At 39.6% G+C, this 18,770-nt stretch overlaps 3 protein-coding genes across 7 annotated transcripts in view; 2 read left to right on the plus strand and 1 right to left on the minus strand.

The window, feature by feature from the left end:
* The window catches only part of TTI2 (TELO2 interacting protein 2), a 15,720-nt gene extending 9,990 nt beyond the window's left edge, over positions 1 to 5,730 (plus strand). Inside the window, exons 4-7 of one of the 2 annotated variants that reach the window (XR_003677780.2) lie at positions 2,339 to 2,526; positions 2,602 to 2,745; positions 3,374 to 3,547; positions 4,438 to 4,524. Coding sequence is in view for 1 of the 2 variants with exons in the window: in XM_007119719.3 (XP_007119781.2) it covers positions 2,339 to 2,526; positions 2,602 to 2,745; positions 4,438 to 4,600; positions 5,517 to 5,621 (600 nt within the window). In the remaining variant the exon portion in view is untranslated. Of the gene's footprint in view, positions 1 to 2,338; positions 2,527 to 2,601; positions 2,746 to 3,373; positions 3,548 to 4,437; positions 4,601 to 5,516 lie in introns of those variants that run through there. The other variant, XM_007119719.3, reaches the window with a different exon arrangement.
* On the minus strand, positions 5,023 to 15,936 carry MAK16 (MAK16 homolog). Its single transcript, XM_007119720.4, has 10 exons — positions 15,841 to 15,936; positions 13,228 to 13,277; positions 13,026 to 13,135; positions 12,860 to 12,924; positions 12,522 to 12,673; positions 11,723 to 11,777; positions 8,355 to 8,429; positions 7,529 to 7,639; positions 6,507 to 6,572; positions 5,023 to 6,345 (listed from the first exon to the last, which is right to left on the minus strand). Exons 1-10 carry the CDS (start codon positions 15,853 to 15,855, stop codon positions 6,151 to 6,153), a joined length of 894 nt encoding a protein of 297 aa, XP_007119782.1. The 5' UTR covers positions 15,856 to 15,936; the 3' UTR covers positions 5,023 to 6,150.
* Positions 15,937 to 15,982: 46 nt separating this feature from the next.
* FUT10 (fucosyltransferase 10) overlaps positions 15,983 to 18,770 on the plus strand; it is a 176,291-nt gene continuing 173,503 nt past the window's right edge. For 2 of the 4 annotated variants that reach the window (XR_003677782.2, XM_055081420.1), the window contains exon 1: positions 16,834 to 17,608. The gene's annotated coding sequence lies outside the window, so the exon portion shown is untranslated. The other 2 variants (XM_028482080.2, XM_028482079.2) reach the window with 2 other exon arrangements.

The following is an 18,770-nucleotide window of genomic DNA, read 5'->3' on the forward strand; positions in this document are numbered from 1 at the left end:
TGAGAAAGAAAAACGGAGCTGGAGGAATCAGTCTCCCTGACTTCAGACTATACTACAAACCTAGAGTAATCAAGACAGTATGGTACTGGCACAAAAACAGAAATATAGATCAATAGAACAGGTTAGAAAGCCCAGAGATAAACCCATGCACATATGGTCACCTTATCTTTGATAAAGGAGGCAAGAATATACAGTGGAGAAAAGACAGCCTCTTCAATAAGTGGTGCTGGGAAAACTGGATAGCTACATGTAAAAGAATGAAATTAGAACACTCCCTAACACCATACACAAAAATAAAGTGGATTAAAGACCTAAAGGTAAGGCCAGACTGTATGAAACTCTTAGAGGAAAACCTAGGCAGAACACTCTATGACATACATCACAGCAAGATCCTTTTTGACCCACCTCCTAGAGAAATGGAAATAAAAACAAAAATAAACAAATGGGACCTAATGAAACTTAAAAGCTTTTGCAGAGCAAAGGAAACCATAAAGAAGACGAAAAGACAACCCTCAGGATGGGAAAAAATATTTGCAAACGAAGCAACTGACAAAGGATTTATCTCCAAAATACACAAACAGCTCATGCAGCTCAATATGCAAAAAAGAAACAACCCAATCCAAAATGGGCAGAAGACCTAAATAGACATTTCTCCAAAGAAGATATACAGATTGCCAACAAACACATGAAAGGGTACTCAACATCAACATCACTAATCATTAGAGAAATGCAAATCAAAACTACAATGAGGTATCACCTCACACCAGTCAGAATGGCCATTATCAAAAAATCTACAAACAATAAATGCTGGAGAGGGTGTGGAGAAAAGGGAACCCTCTTGCACTGTTGGTGGAAATGTAAATTGATACAGCCACTATGGAGAACACTGTCATACAGAGTGAAGTAAGTCAGAAAGAGTGAAACAAGTACCATATGCTAACACATATATATGGAATCTAAAAAAATAATGTTCTGAAGAACCTAGGGGCAGGACAGCAATAAAGACGCAGACGAAGAGAATGGACTTGAGGACACAGGGACAGGGAAGGGTAAGCTGGAGTGAAGTGAGAGAGTGGCATGGACATATATACATTACCAAATGTAAAATAGATAGCTGGTGGGAAGCAGCCACATAGCACAGGGAGATCAGCTCGGTGCTCTGTGACCACCTAGAGAGGTGGGATAGGGAGGGTGGGAGGGAGACGCAAGAGGGAGGAGATACGGGGATATATTTATACGTATAGCTGATTCACTTTATTATACAGCAGCAACTAACACAACAATATAAAGCAATTATACTGCAGGAAAGATGTTAAAAAAAAAGTTTCGGCCATGGGGGGTGTGCAGAGAACATTCTGAAGACAGAAGAAACAAGTTATATAAAAGCAGAGGTTGAAATTACCTTGTTTCTTATTTTACCACATAGCACAGGGAGATCAGCCCGGTGCTCTGTGACCACCTAGAGAGGTGGGATAGGGAGGGTGGGAGGGAGACGCAAGAGGGAGGAGATACGGGGATATATTTATACGTATAGCTGATTCACTTTATTATACAGCAGCAACTAACACAACAATATAAAGCAATTATACTGCAGGAAAGATGTTAAAAAAAAAGTTTCGGCCATGGGGGGTGTGCAGAGAACATTCTGAAGACAGAAGAAACAAGTTATATAAAAGCAGAGGTTGAAATTACCTTGTTTCTTATTTTATGCCTAGTCTCCCTCCTCCCACCTCAGTCTGTCACCTTTCTTTTTTAAATACTATTTTTGGTTTTGAGAACCCAGGCTGTGTTAACAGCCAGAAAGGTGTTAGGGCTCTTGAGATGGTGATTAAAAAAAAGAAAAAAAAAAGGAAAAAGGAAAAAAGACGTAAAAGAAAAATCAAAGATCCCGGGAGAGCTAAAAGGGAGTGCCTAAACACTGAAATTTCAGATAGGGCTGTCAAAGTGGATACAAATAGGATCATCTGAGATTCTGTTTGGTAGTGGTTTTATTGTAAATACTTGTAAATATCACTTAGACTCAGGAATTTACTGACGGTAGACTTAGACTCCTAAGTTTTGGATTAAAGTCTTAGTTCTGCTATTCTTCCAATTTTATAGATTAGCAAAGAATCATCCTGAGGAGAAGGTATTAACTTGAGACGGTCCAATGGAGATAAAAGAATGTAAAAAAAGTTTGAAAATGTAAAGTAATATACATTAAACTTATTACTAGACTGTTTTAGAATTCTATGAGATGGACCCCAAGGATGGTAGATTAGTGGAAGTTGCTAGAAAAATCTGAGTGTTGTGAATACAAATTAGTTTACTACAGTTCCTTTCTATTACTTCCTCCTAGGCTGTGCTCCTGTGTCTGCTGGATTTATTCCCCATCCTGGAGAAAGCCCTGCACTGGAAGGGAGATGCATCCCGACCCACGACACACTGTGACGAGGTCCTGCAGCTGATCCTGATGCACATGGAGCCCGAGCACCGCCTTCTCTTACGCAGGACTTACGCAAGAAACCTACCAGCTTTTGTGAAGAGGTGAGTCCCAGGGCAGCTGGGCGTGGCCATACTCAACTTCACTCTTGGGAGTCACATTTTCTCTGTCATTTTTAGGTTGGGGATCTTAACTGTCCGGCACTTGAAGAGGCTGGAGCGAGTCATCATTGGTTATCTGGAGGTTTATGATGGACCCGAGGAGGAGGCTAGATTGAAGATATTGGAAGCCCTAAAACTTCTCATGCAGTATACTTGGCCCAGGTAGGACAGCCAGCAGACAGGTGTGCTAAGAGGGGCAAAACTCAGCCGATACTCCCTTCAGAACTTGCCCAGATGTACATTCCGTACAAAGTATTAAGGACGTGCCATATATTTGAATGCCTCCTGTTTTTCCATACCAGTTGGATTTTGAACTGTGAAAGTGGCATTGAAAAGATATAATATAGTCAGTTCCTTCAGGTGTACATTTCTCTGCATTTATAATGCATATTAGAATTTTAAAGGCTATTTAGCAGTGCTACAGTAGACGTACTTAACTTTGTTCACCCTAATGTTTCTTAAATCTGATTGAGAATGGAACACTCATACACATCACTGAACATCTGTGGTAATCAGAATACTGATCTGGGATATATCTGCTTAGCATTCCAACTCTGGCTCGAGGTAGGTGTCCCGAACAGCAAGCTGGAACCCAAACATGTTGGGTCTGCAGAAGGCTCTCTTGCATGAAATAACAATGTTTAATTCAGCGAGAGTCCAGTGCCTCAGCAACACGTGGGTGTCTCTGTTCTGAGCCGTATTCTCTCATCTCCTCATAATGTACCCCACAGTCACATTTGTAATGAGGTTGCATTTATTTGCTTACTGTCTTTCTCCTCTACTGAACTAGAAGCTCCAGGAGGATGGAAGACTGACCACTTTAGTACTCTGAGAACTCCAAAACTTACTCAGAACCTGGTATTGAGTACACAGATATTTTTTAAGTGACTGGAATAGATGCATGAATGAAATTGAATCAGACTAATACTGTCCAAGTAGAAGAGGTCAGCAAGCAAATGTAGAGGTCAGAAAATGTCAATTATGGAGGGGGGGGGGCGCCTGGGGAGTGGGAAACAGCAAATTGTGTGTTGAGTGATGACAGGTGGAGGGCTGAGCGGCACACAAGTTACAGGAAAACACTTAATGTTTTTTAGATCAAGATGAGGGATGCAGACTTTTCTTCTCCCAGTCACATTTCTGCCCAGAAATATAGTTTATTTATATTTTCACACTACAAGTTATTTTTCAGCTTCCATAAGGCTTTTTAGTTTTTTTTTATTGTGGTTAAAAAATACATAAAATTTACCATTTTAAAGTGTACAATTCAGTGGCATTAAGTGCATTTACAATTTTCTGTAATCATTATCATAAAAACTTTTAGAAACACTAAGTAGAAGTAAATAGACTGGGCCTAACTGGTGGTAATCTAGGATCTAGAAATATAGTGACAGAAAACTCAAATTGACATGTAAGTCTCAAAAGCCAAGCTTATTTCCCTCACTGTATTTTTAATCTCCAGGCCTAAAACTGCATCAAAGCTAAAGAACTATGGGCCATTTCCTGTTCTCTGGTCAAAAGTGTAGGCCCCTGGTAAGGGAGGTCCCAGTTCTCCCTTTTCAGGAGGGGCTGTTTCCTTACGGTAGGACCATGCTCCTGGAGGGAACCTAGGTACTCCTGGGCAGGCCAGAATGTCAGTGTGTATGGGCAGCGTGCTGTAGAAAAAAACAAGGGCCTTAAAGTTCAGAAATCTGGAGTCTGGTCTCTAGTTCTGCTCCCAGCTCTGTGGTCTTAAAATTTTGACTTCAGTTCCTTCATTTATGAAATGAGGGTTTTCTACTAGATGGCCTTTGAAGTCTCTTTCAGTTTTAATATCCTGATTTTGAGTCTGAACATCATTTTTCTTCTTGATTCCAGAGTTCCCTGTAGACTTGTGGTCTTACTGAAGGCTCTCTTGAAACTGATATGTGATGTAGCAAGGGATTCAAGCCTCACACCCGAATCTGTTAAGAGCGCCTTGTTAGAAGAGGCCACAGACTGCCTGATTCTCCTGGACCGCTGCTCTCAAGGACAGGTGAAGGTAAGGGACAGTCTGCGACTTGGTTTCAGATGGGCTTCTTCATCCTCAGGTAATTCCTGTGATTCTAATTTACATTTACGTGCCTGACCAAGTCTGTAAATGAACATGGGGGATTCGAGTCTCTACCTCGGAGCCTTCTAGCCTTCAGTGGAGTTTGATTAATACCTTATTCTTCCTTTAAAGCTCTTCAGAACTGTTTAGACCAAAAGGCAAGAGGATCAGTGGATGTTTCTGGAGCCAGGACAGAGAATGGTTAAAAGGACCATGATCAAGAATTTGTAAAATTTAAGTTCTGTTCTAGTGGTCTGAATGAAAAAAAAAAAAGGTTGAAATAATGGGCTATAAACCACCAAGGAGTAATCATTTAGGTAGAGTAAGTAATTCTGTTACCAGCAATGTTTCCAGTTTTTCAGAGGCAACTGTGTTTTCCACATGCTTATTTATCCACGTGGGAATTCTTCCTTTGGTCTCATATGCCACAGAAGTTAACTTCTCAAAGCCATAGCATATAATAGCTGTGTGTCCACGTATACATAATTTATAAATTATTGTCTCATTTCTTACCCCATTTAGAAATCAATTGAAAGTTATAAGGCAGCATGAAAAGAAATTCATATCCTAAAAATATTTAGGGGTAGCATGATTTATTCAAATTATTTCATCTTGGCTTTTTAATCTTGGGCACTTTTCAAGCCCTAGATTTAATCTGATTCACCCTGACTGGTAGAAAGCTGCTTCTTTGTGCTCCAGTAGGACACTTCCGTTTCTAAAGTTACACCTGTTCTGTGAACTGTGCCCTAGCGTCATCCATCCTTCCCTTGAGTATGGTACCAAGAAAGAACCACCAAGGTAAAAGGAAAACACGTATCAAACAAACAAACAAAAAAAACAAAGACTGTTTGGTTTGATGTTTCAGGGTCTCCTGGCTAAAATCCCCCAAAGCTGTGAAGACGATAAGGTGGGGAACTATATCCGAAGAGTGCAGCAGATTTCTGAAGGAGCTCCCTACGATGCAACTTAAGACTTGTATTACTTTCCTGAAGAGGAAAAGATTTTCTTTCTGTTCCAATTGTTTTAAATGGAATTATTTCAGGAAAAAGGTATATTTATATTAAACATTGTAACTCAGATCTTCTTTTTCCTTCTTTCCTTTTTACTCCCATAGAAGTAGGGAAAAGAGAACATGAAAAAATTGAAGTCTGGACATTTCTAAATAAAGGGGGGAGGGGGAGGATACCAAGGAAACGGGTGGGTAGCATTTAAAATTTAGAAATATTTACACCCACAAACTCATCTGTTACGTTTCTTGGGCTCAAGCTGTTACTTCAGCACATGTAACAATGCTATAAAAATACTCTGTTCACAATTTAGGCTTTTCTCCACTCCCTCCCAGATTTTTTGCCCCACAGAAGTAGCATAAATATTAAAAACACAAATATTGTGTTAAAAACAAGATAAAGAGCAAAACCCAGAAGTGTGTATGTGTTTAAGATAAAAAAAGGGAAGAAGTTCAAAATGTCCAGTCCTGTTTATAAACGTCTGAAGGGAAATCACATGGTTTTGGCCTTGGCCTCGGGCTCTGTCTCCACTTCGTACTCTATCTCTACATATGCTTTTTTCCTCCTCAAAGGTCCTTTCAAGGGTGCTTTGCCTTTGTGTTTAGTGTCAACGGCCTTTTCTTCTTCCTCACTGGAGGATTTATCATCCTGATCTTCATCACCGCTGGCATCCAGTTTATCCATGTCCTAATATGGGGAGGGAAAAAAATAGGAAAGACACTAGATTCATTCCCCAAACTGCCTATTTAGAACTAAAACTAGAGAATTTATCTGCTCTGTGTGACCAGAACTCCCCTCCTCCTTCTTTGTCTGAAGCCAAAGGACAGATTTTTACCCATGAACCTCACCTCAAAATCACTTATGTCACTCTCATCAACTTCATCATCTTCCACAAACTCTCTTTTTCCCACATCCTAAAATAAAATGTAACTGTTATGTTCAAGATACATAATGAAAATTCAGCTTAGACATCTGGTTTTATTCTTTGATAAGTGCAACAATAACATAAACAGAATGAGAGTCTACTTACTAGGCAACCAAAATCAACTTATTTCCAAGTTTAATACTTCTGAATTTAAAACACTTTAGGGATATCAATTCTCATGCCTGATTTAAATCATTAGAGATAAAACATCCGCATTTTAAATGGTTAAAATCGATATACAGTAAAGAACAATTCTTTGCACATTCAACGAAAACTATTAATTTCAAATATTAAAAAATAGTTTACTACTAGGAAAAGTTACACCTGTGTACCTGTGTGAGTCTACTGTGAATCTACTTGTTAAATCTGCCCTTTACCTAAAAATACTATCATTTAAGTACTTCTCCTATATTAACAGTAAAATTTGGTTAAAATCGATAGATATACAGTAAAGAACAATTCTTTGCACATTCAACGAAAACTATTAATTTCAAATATTAAAAAATAGTTTACTACTAGGAAAAGTTACACCTGTGTACCTGTGTGAGTCTACTGTGAATCTACTTGTTAAATCTGCCCTTTACCTAAAAATACTATCATTTAAGTACTTCTCCTATATTAACAGTAAAATTAAGCCCTTTGTAAATTTCAGTAGGTTCCTTAATGTTATATTCCCTCAGCTAATAAGGACCCTTCATTTGTCATCTTGCAGGAAAAATTTTAGAATGCCAATAAATAAGATCAAATTGTCAATGCATAAATTGTTGGCTGAACCTGGAGAATAAAGCAGCCACTACTGAACCAAATTAATCAAAAATGATAGGAAAAAATAACCAAATATCTATTTTGGGTTAGGGAAATGAAAATGATATTCTCTCTCAATTACATAAAAATAGATCTCATCCCACAGATTACTGCTTGAGAAAGCAAAAACACAAAGCTTACTTCTTTATCTTCTTCATCATTTTCCTCAGCATCTGAAGAGCCACTGTCTACCTCCTGCTGTTCCAGGGCCTTGTCGAAGGCATGGATGGGGAAGTTGTAGATGTCGCCATACTAAAGAACATAAACGTGGGTCAGCTTTAACCACATTTGGATGTTATGCTTGAAGTCCACTGTCCAACAAGTATATTATTTTCCTCAGTGATTAAACAAGAATAATTAGTAATATTACTATATTATTTTCAGGCCTAGAGCCAGCAGTGTCTTTCAAAAACCCATATCTGACATTTAAATAATCAGCGATTAATACCAAACAGGCACCTTCTATGAAGGATGGATACCAGATCACTTAAAACTTAATAGTCTATAAAACCCATGGATTGGAACAAATGTAATTTTGCTGATAAAAGGGAAATAGTAAATTTTATTCATGTTGTTTCTGTAAATGACATTAATTTTTCAAAAGACAATAACAATTCATTTTAAAGAACCTTGAAAGACTAGGATGAATAGGCAGGAGGATCAAAACTGTATGGCTTTTATAGAGAGATCTGGAATTGTTGTGTTTGGGAGGAGTTGGGAATAATGGCAAGAAAGGAAAGGTCTCTCTACTGAAGTATCAAGAGTAACTAAAATATTTTATGTGCTTGATCAAGGAACTAAAATGAGGAAGCCAGGGCCTATATGATATTTATTTTATTCCAGTATCAAGGTGAAGATCTTTCTAGCATCTTTAAAAATAAAACACATTTCCCACTATTCCTACATTACCTAGCATATTACCACCTAAAAAATAAAATCTGCACCCCAAAGTTCCCAGCTTTCTCACCGTATCTTGTTTCAGTCTCTCCAGCAACTCCTTTTCAATGGCGTTGTCCAGCTGAGCAGCTATTAATGCCTTTTCCTATAAGAGAAAAAGAGCAAACCCATTTACTTCATTAGACTCATTTTTCAGCCTGTAGAAGTGGGAGAAATCAAGTTTTTATGTGAAAGATGTAATCCCCTTTTCCCTCTTACTGTAATAGGAACTTCTGCCTGTCCAACCAGATATATATATCTTTTTAAAAATTCCTATGGTTTTATGAATAGATTTTAAAAAATAGTTTGATCATTTATTTTTATTTTTTTAAAATTTATTTATTTGGTTGCACTGGGTCTTAGTTGCGGCTCGTGGGCTCCATAGTTGTGGCATGCGTGTGGGATCTAGTTCCTGGACCAGGGATCGAACCTGGGCCCCCAGCATTGGGAGCACGGAGTCTTAACCACTGCGCCACCAGGGAGGTCCCTTACGAATAGATTTCTAAATTAAATTCTACAAAGTCTTTGACAGATACACAAGCAAGTAGGTCTACATACATTTAAGTGTCTCAGAAAATTAGAAGTCCTGAAGCAGACTCCATAAAAGCTGCGAAAAGGAAACAGAGACCTTCACCCATTTACATTTTCTAAAACCATGTTCTATTCTATGTGATAGATAGAAAGTAGATCAAAAAATCTCTTCAGTGGTCTTTTGTAGGAAATGATACATGGTATCAACCTTTACACAAACAAAACATAAAAATATAACCTCAATCTACCTTTCTTGCCAAAGACTGTGCATTAATTTGAGAGTAAAAATCACAGAGAATGTTAGTGTTACACACTGAAGCTATGTTAGGATGAACAATGCACAGGATCAATTACAATGCAGGGAGACTGGGAGCACACAGAGCAGTTAGAAGGTTACTGTGATCTATATTTTTCCCTAAAGCGGATGCTTGCACCTCAGGGGTGATCCACTGAGATGTAGCAAGCAAATAATTTAAAACATTTTTGTATATTTTTTTCTTTAAGCTATTAACTATTACACATTTTTATGCATACTCACATAGCTGCCTTGACTCTGTCCGTAAAGGAAACAGTTGTGTGTCATGTTACAGTGAGCAAGATATGCCAAGGGAAAAAATACTGCACAAAGAGTTTGAAAGTGGTGGTCTCACTCCGTTATTCAGATTATTGCAGCCTATAGCTATTTGCTTGGTTAAGTGGATTTTTAGATGATATTGAATACTTTGCAATAAGATAGGGAGTAGTTTTAAAGATGTATGCTGGTTATTTAATGATTTAGTACTTTAAAAAGAGTTGTAAACTTAAAGAACCATGCATTTTTCACAAAAAGAAAAATGTTCCAGATTTGTTAACCTTTTCTAAGATGACAGATGGCTGTCAGCAGTATGTAATGTAGCAGAAGGTTTTTAATTTATTTTTTAAATTTATTTTAAAAATTTATTTAATTTATTTATTTTGGGCTGCCTTGGGTCTTCGTTGCTGCACGCAGGCTTTCTCTAGTTGTGGTGAGCGGGGGCTACTCTTCATTGCAGTATGCGGGCTTCTCATTGCAGTGGCTTCTCTTGTTGCAGGGCATGGGCTCTAGGCGCACGGGCTTCAGTAATTGTGGCACGCGGGCTTAGTAGTTGTGGCTCGCAGGCTCTAGAGCACAGGCTCAGTAGTTGTGGCGCACGGGCTTAGTTGCTCCGCCACATGTGGGATCTTCCCAGACCAGGGTTCGAACCCGTGTCCCCTGCGTTGGCAGGCGGATTCTTAACCACTGCACCACCAGGGAAGCCCCTGTGGCAGAAGTTTTAAAAAATAAATACACTCACTCTGTTCTTTCAAAGGAAAGGCAATATTTTAACAGTGAGTTTGAAAGAATTGTTTTTCAAAAAAAACCTTGTTCTGTGGCTAGAACATTTTAAAAAGTGATTACATCTATATGTGACATTGCTGGAAACGTGTCTTCTATAAAAACTGCAATCACACACTTAAAAAATTTGGAAACGGAATTTTCTAACCCATTTAAAAATCTTCCAAATCTATTTCAGAGGGCTTCAAACTTATTTGGTAAAAATAGAAAATTTTAATTTCTTCTGAAAGGTTTGCAAGAATGCCTGTTTTGACTCAGGGAGGATGAAAACTCACTAGCCAGATTTAAACAAAAATGTCTGCATAATTGGTGGTGAAGAATGAAAAATGAACAGCCAGTACTAAATGCAGGCACTCAAAAATGCCCTCCTTTCTCTCTGTCTCTGAGCTCTCTATCACTTATGACAGCCCTTAAAGGCAAATTGACACTGCTGAGAACCAAACCTTCACTTCACTACATCACAAACTTTTACTTACAATACACCTATTAGTGCAAATATACATATATAATAACATTTACAAGTAATATATTGGGGAGCATATGTTCAAAAATTTTATTGATGGGGTGAGTGATCAAAAACGTTTGGAGATTCAATCCGGGTTTCGGCACCAAAAAAGTAAGTTTGGAGACCAATGATATAACAGGTTTGAGATACAGAACTCTATGTGATTAATGGAAACAAAAGCATCAAGATTATTAAAGCTATTCCCTGATAGGATATGACAAATGATGAGGCAAATGTCTGTTGGTCGAAGGATGGTAAGCAAAGCAAATAGCTAGAATGACTGAAAATGTGAACTTGTCAGGAAAAGCTAATTCCTGGGTCTTAAAAGCATAATGAGGTCTCATGAGGTGGACTGGCAGACTGCTCTCTATGACAAAGGCTGGAATTTCCTGACTAGATTTTCCATGGATAGCAAAATATTATCATCACTGTTCACTACTTCAGTAACAAAGCTGACAAGTTTACTTCAAAGAAACAAATAATCCCAATTAATCCCTTACCAGCAATTTCAGAACCCCCAAAACCCAGGTTAGATGCCTAATATGACCTGAACCGACATGAGGCTCCTTAAAAAAACATTTTTAAAATTCCATCTAGTGTGGATTCATCTAGTGAAACATTGTTATATTTCAATGCACAACTACTAGTGTGTTTAATGAGAATGCTCAAAACTGGCTGAGGGTAATATGTAAAACATAAGATTGGCAACATACCAGAATTCTAAATCTGACCTCAAGAATTTCAGACAAGGAGCTGTGGATCTCTATTTAAGGTATTTTTTCTGTTCTCCGTTACACATACCCCCAAAGCACCCACGTTTTAACTTGCCCTGAAAGTCATAATCTTCAGATATGGAATATCAGATAGCGTATGCAACTAATACTGTTGTCCATAATCTAGGGCCCGAACAGTTCACAGACAGCAGTGACTGAATCGTTCTCATGAGCCCTGACTACACAGCCCTACCCTCAATGAAAATACAGAACCTAAGATTATCAGGATAAGTTACCTCTCTTCTTTTTTCCCTCCGTTCCACCTTCTTACTCAAAGGAACAAGTTTCCTCCTATGGGAAATAAAACACATGATCAGAAACCCCAAGTATATGTTCTACACGATCCTTTAAAAAAAAAAGATAGAAGAAAAAAAAGGATTGGAATTGATTTTGTAGGGCTCAGCTAAATATAGCAAGATTACATAAAATTTTCTAGATAGTTAATGCTATAAAAAGTCAGGCATTTTTACATATATTTGACGTTGTTCATATACGTGGCCGTTTTTGTTTCTTTAGGCATCCTGAAACTTCTGAGGGTGTTTACAATGCTAAAAATTAATGCTTCCACAAGCTAAGAAAAAATAATTTTCTACAGAAATTGACATCTCTAGCCTTCTCTGCAGGTCACAATGAATTAGGGCCTATCACTCCTTAAAGACGGCATGCAATTAATTCTGTGGATTTCATATCACTTTAAAAAATAAGTTTTCAGTGAACCCAGAGTAAAGTTCTTACACTCCATTTCACATTTTTTAGATCATTTTCAACTCCCTAATTTTAGGATTCCCTCAGGGTTATAAAGACAGTTTTCTGAAGCTGATAATCAAGTTGTACTCTACTGTTTTTAAAATCCTGCAAAATTAAAGGGCACAACTTTAATCTGTGGTAAAGCTACTGCTGCTTAGCATGTCATAAAAAATTACCCAAAGTTGAACTTAACAGAAAACATTACTAGAGGTTTCACAATATCTCAGTTCATAATAAGATGCATGGAAAGGTAATTTAAAAACAAATAAATGAACGATCAATACTTACTGTCGCTTTAGTGTAAGTTTTCGAATTCGAATTAGGTACTGGGTGATCTTGGTGAATCTCTGCTTACATTTGTGTCGAATGAAACGGGGCCAGTAAATTAGATTTTCATCTATTTGCTCCAGTGCTTTCTCATAGTTTTTATGAAGCCGGACCTGTTAAACAGAAAGGAAGCTTGAAGGGCAACGGTAATATTAAGTCTTCACTATTAATGATACTTATGGGGCCTAATAAGGATGGCTCCAAGAATTTAAGGTAGATGTGGTCAAGGAACTGAGAAAAGCATGTGGCCTTTTTGCTCTTGATCAATGGTCGTCATGATTTTATGTTCTAAGTCTTACCCGTTCCCAAAGACGCCTAGGGAAAGCTGCTCGTTCTATAACCTTCATATACAAGTAGCACTGTCCTGCAGGATAAATAGTTTTATTATTATTTACGGAGAGACTAAAGATTATCCTTTTAAAAGTTGTTGAGTACTTCTCTTGGAAGTTAAAACCGAGGAGTTACCTTTCTCTTCTTTGATAGTGGCATACTGACTGTTTGCCAGGGGACAGGACGACCGATTACACAGTCCAGTCAGGCTGTATTCATTTCTGCAAAAACTCTGAGTCTTGGTTCTAGAATGAGAGGAAAAGAGCAAAGATTATAAGATGGGATGCCAAGAGGGCAACTGACGGAATCTATATCCAAGTTGAAAATCTAGACTCACCTTATTTTGAAGGAACAAAATTGCTTGTTTCCTAGTGTATCCCAGATAACCTGCAAGACAAAGTAGAAACCCATTTCAATTGCTTTTACCTAACAGATGCCATATTAATCCAAGAGAACAATGTGCTAGGGCAGTACCCTGCTTTACTGAGGAAACGAGTCTTTGAAGAATGAGAGGACAAAGAAATGCTCTGTAAAATAGTGTGATTTATTTGTTTTTTTACACAAATAACAGATTCTTGTAGGAAAAGTAAATACAAATTAGCAATAACCATAACCTTACTGCCCAGATACAATTTCATAGTATTTTAATTTGTATATTATACCAACTAGCATGCCTACATGTATATTTTAAACAATATGAGATTATATATATAGAAGTGACTTTTTTTTTTTTTACTTAATGTGTTCATTATGCATCGTTGTCACACACTACTAGATTTTTGGATATACGTACCACACATACCATGATTTTATCTCATTGACAAGGAAGATCCTCTCTTGCTATCCTCCACTAACTCATATGCTCTATATTCATTCAGCATTTACTGTACACTTAATACTTATGTAAGACACTGATATTTCAAAGTCCTGACACACAGGAGGCACTCAGGCACGTGCTGAATGAAGGAAGGTACAATCCTTAAAAAGTTTTTTCTTTCTAGCTACAGAAAAAGAGATGTAAACAAAGCATCACAAAGCAGCAATCTAAATGCCACAGTAGAGGTGTGTAACAGCATGAGAGCCTTTGAGTGAGCTGCCTTGAGGAATTGGGAAAGGCTCTAAAGTAGTTAAAGGGAAAAACACAGAGAAGCGTTAAAGAATGGAACAACATTTTTGGAATTTTACAGGATGTGTAAAATTGGCAGGGGATGGTGGGAAACAGGTAAGAGGAAATGAAACTGGAGAAGTAGGAGCTAATTCTGATTTGTGGCTTTATATATCATCTCCAGGTTGATGACTCCCAAACTGTCATCTCCTGGTCAGACTTCTCTTCTGAGCACCAGATTTGTATATACATGCAGCTGCTTACTTGACATCTCCACTTGAATGTCTAAAAGGCATCAAACACATTCACAGGTCCAAATGGAGCTCTCAATTCCACACCTCTCAAAAGAATACTGGGTTCCTTCCCTAGTCTTCCCCACCTCCATAAATAAAACCACCACTGAACGGTTTGTTCAAATCCAAAAATCCCTTGATTTTTCCCTACTTCATTTCATCCATAACCAAGTCTTGCCAGTTACAATGATAAAACAGATCTCTAATTCATCCATTTCTTTTCATGACCACTCCCACCTTAGTTGAAGCTACTTTCATCATGCTCTAGCCTCCTTGCTTTCATTCTTTCTCTCCTTCAAAAGCCTTTCACACTAGAGACATTTTCACAAACGTAAATCAGATGTCACTTCTCATTAAAAAAAGCCTTAAAACACCTCCTCCAAGACTCTACATGATCTTGTCCTGCAAAGATACCCAACTTCACTCCCTACCTTTCTTCCCTTGATTTCTATAACAGTCACACTGATGTCCTTTACCACATTCCTTCTCTCTTACCTCCAGATCTTTGTACTTTACTGTTCTTACTGCCCAGATTGATTGCTTTTCCCTCAGCCCCCAGTGGCGGTTCCTTCTCATCTTTTAGATCTCGCCTCAGATACCTTCTATTCAGAGAAACCTTCCCTAATCAGCCCTATCCGAAGTGGTCTCTCCTCATCACTCTCTACTTCATCAACCCGATGTTTCTTTCATGGTACTATTACACGGTTCAACTGTATTTAATTTGTTCTCGTGTTTACTGTCTCCCCCGCCAGAGCTCCAGTAAAATAGAGGTCTTGGGCTTCCCTGGTGGCGCAGTGGTTGAGAGTCCGCCTGCCGAGGCAGGGGACACGGGTTCGTGCCCCGGTCCGGGAAGATCCCACATGCCGCGGGGCGGCTGGGCCCGTGAGCCATGGCCGCTGAGCCTGCGCGTCCGGAGCGTGTGCTCCGCAACGGGAGAGGCCACAACCAGTGAGAGGCCCGCGTACCGCAAAAAAAAAAAAAAAAAAAAGAGGTATTTTGCCTGGTTTAATAACAACCAAATCTCCAGTAATTACTCTTGGCACACTGTAGGCGCTTGAATATATCTCATACAAATAACTAAACGAATAAATCTAGGATGGTTCCAAAATTTTGACGCGGGCAGAAGTGGAGCAAACGTAAAAAAAAAAAACCTAACACAGGAAAAGCAGGTTGAAAAGTACCGTGCACATGGTTGAAAAGAATGCTTAAATTTGGTGTTTAAACTTCACCGTACCGTCCCCCAGGCCTCCACCCACCCCCGCCCCCGCCGCCTCCCGAGTCCCCAGGGGACCATACTTAAAGTCCTTCCTTGCTAGGCACCAAGGACTGGATACACCGACCCTGGGGGTTGAGGTGGCGGTGTCCTGACCCCTTAACCCCGAAGGGCCCGGGTAGACACGTGAAAGCCCCAGGCTCGGAAATCAGGGCTCTGGAAGCCTCGCTTCTGGAGCCACCCGACGCTAATGGGCCAGGTGAGTAGGTGGCTTCTGAGTCTCCTAAAGCGACCGAGACACACTTCATAAAACCCGGCTGGCAGCGCAACAAGACTCACATCATCTGACTGCATCTTGTCAGCGGTTCAGCGGGCTGGGCCTGGCCAGGGCAGGGAAGCAACGATACTGCTTCCGGAGAATCACTTCCGGGAAGCCCAGTCTCGCCTATCGCGAGAGTTCTGAGTTCTGCAAGCGGTATTACGCGGCGCCGCTTGAAGGTGTAACTTCCGCACCTGCCGCCAGGTCACCGCCGCCACCGGACTGTCACCGCGCGCTCGTACCGCTTAGGTGTTGTTCCCGGCTCCCCTTGGGACTGTAAACCCGGCTAAGGACCCGTGGGAGCCCGCGCAGGAGCCGGCGGCATTTCGAAGGGCGGAGGCCGAGAGCGCCCCTGTCCAGCGAGCGGTTTGACGGTCCCTGAGTGTTAGTTAGCCGCCGACCCCGCCCGCTGGGCCTTCCCTGCGCGGTGCGCGCACCGCCGCCGGCGGGGCCTCACCTCCGGGCCGTCGGGGCTGCAGTGTTCTCGCTCCTTCGCCCAGTCTGTGGACCTCAAACGCGGGCTTTTTAGACTTAAGACCCTCGCTTCCGCACTTACCCCGCCTTGTTTGGTGTGGTATTGGGTCCTGACTTTTGAAATTCTTGGGTCAGATATTTCAAAAATAATAGATTACCCCCCCCACACTTTTTCTTTTGACAGGGGAAGAAGAAAATCTTTACTAGCTCATACCGTTTTTCAAAAGAAAAGCCACTTCAATACCAGTAGAGTAAGAAAGGCACAATCCCAAAATAAGGATGGCCCTTAGTTTACATATCACATTATAAAATAATTTAGTATATCATAAATAGTATAATTTTGTTGCATGCAGATGAAAACTAGGCATTAGAACCACCCTGTTAGAAAGCATTGATTTAGCACTGCTTTGGGGAGCCAAATTTAGGTTATAAAAACCAACTTCAGTTTATTAGATGTTTTGGGGCACGTCAGTCAACCTTCAGCAAAGCTGTTTCCCATTAGAAAAATGGGTGTATGCAAGGACTACAGGTATTATTGTAACAGAGAAGAACAAACGTGACTCCACATTGGATCTGCTTATTTTAAGTTCACCTTTCTATTCTCTTGCTTTGGCTACACCTTAATAACTAAAAGAATGTCTGTAGCCTGAAATATGCGGGAGAGCCCATCCTCAAGGCTCTGACCTTTAAAGGTGTAACCATTTCCCATTCATATAGAGAGAAAAAGTTGCAGAGCACAGAATAACGTTTGCCTTGTTGTAGGCTAATAGGAGCATCCTGACCTGACCTGACCTGACCTTGTGGACGGCTGCAAGAACAAAGGATTCTGGCCCCAAGAAGTTTGCAGCAGTCAGCCACACCCCTTCCCCCTGTAGTGTAAAGAAAGCCTGAGTCCCCTATCTTCTCCATCCGCCGGCCTCCCGAGTAAAATCGCTCTTCCTTGCTTCAGGAACTCAGCTTTTGATTCATTGGCCTGCCATGCAGCGAGCAGTAGGAGCTTGGACTTGGTAACAGTATGTTAAAAGCATAGTTTACATTGCTTCCTAAAAAACCAGTGTGATGGTTCTCACTAGCCTGCTGCCTTAGGCAAGGCTGGTTTAGAGACCAGAGGGAAGTCATAAATACCCGTACCCTTTTATGTTAGTAAAATCAAGTTTAAAACCTGATTGGAAGTTTGGAATATGTGGAAGAACTCAAAAACTGGACGAGACTCACCACCTGGACTACAGCACACTCCCGGAATTAAGTAGGGGAAATAGTGTACGTTTTCAGTATGATTTACTGTAACACTCCGTCCCTGCTCACCACCAACAGGTGAGTCCCGTAAATATTTTTTTTAAACTGAGCTGTAATTGACATGTTACATGAAATGTTATGAGTAAGATATTGGAGATTTTAATGCAAAGCTGCTGTTCATGACTTTTGTGTACAGTGAGTTGACTGTAGTATTTTACTATTGTCTGTTTAAAAAAAGAAAACCTAACTTATATCCCCTTTCAACTTTATTGTATTTATTTGGAACAGATTGTGTGTGTGTGTTTTAGAATACAGACTAATACTGATTTTTTAAAAAAAAATCTACTCTCAGCAACTTTCAAGTTTGCAACAGTATAATTAACTGCAGTCACCATGCTGATTATATGTTTTATATATATATATATATATATATATATCCCCATGACATATGTATATATATAATCTCCCCATGACTTTATAACTGAAAGTTTGTGCCTTTTGTCCCCCTTGGAGAATTTTGCCCCCATCCCACCCCTCCCCTCTGGCCACCATCAATCTGTTTTCTGTATGAGCTCTGTTGTTTTGTTTTGTTTTGAGGTTCCATATGTAAGTGAGATCGTAGGGTATTTGTCTTTCTCTGACTTATTTAACTTAGCATAATGCTCTTAAGGACCATCCATGTTGTTGCAAATGGTAGGGTTTCATTTTTTATGGCTGAGTAATACTCCATTGTACATATATACTACATTTTCTTTTTAAATTCATCCATCGATAGACACTTAGGTTGTTTCCATATCTTGGCTATTGTAAATAATACTGCAATGAATATGGGAGTGCATACATCTTTTTGAGTTAGTGTATTCATTTTCTTGGGATAAATACCCAGAAATGGAATTACTGGATCACATGGTGGTTCTATTTTTAATTTTTGGAGGAACTTCCATATTGTTCTCCACAGTGGCTGCACCAATTTACATTCCCACCAACAGTGCAAGAGGGTTCCCTTTTCTCCACATTTTCACCAACACTTGTGTGAGTGAGAGGGTATTTCATTGTGGCTTTGATTTGCATTTCCCTGATGATTAGTGATGTTGAGCATCTTTTCATGTACCTGTTGGCCATCTTGTGTGTCTTCTTTGGAAAAATGTCTATTCAGATCTTCTAACCTTTTTTTTTTTCTTTTTTTTGTGATACGCGGGCCTCTCGCTGTTGTGGCCTCTCCCGTTGCGGAGCGCAGGCT

Source organism: Physeter macrocephalus, chromosome 20 (genome assembly GCF_002837175.3).
Source record: "Physeter macrocephalus isolate SW-GA chromosome 20, ASM283717v5, whole genome shotgun sequence".
NCBI classification, from domain to species: domain Eukaryota; kingdom Metazoa; phylum Chordata; class Mammalia; order Artiodactyla; family Physeteridae; genus Physeter; species Physeter macrocephalus.

Excerpts from the sequence above, each read along its gene's own strand:
- MAK16 (XM_007119720.4), bottom strand. Across the intron at positions 6,573-7,528 it reads ATGATGAAGAAGATAAAGAA|GATGTGGGAAAAAGAGAGTT; the intron begins GTAAGCTTTGTG and ends ATTTTATTTTAG. Across the intron at positions 6,346-6,506 it reads GTGACATAAGTGATTTTGAG|GACATGGATAAACTGGATGC; the intron begins GTGAGGTTCATG and ends TCCCCATATTAG.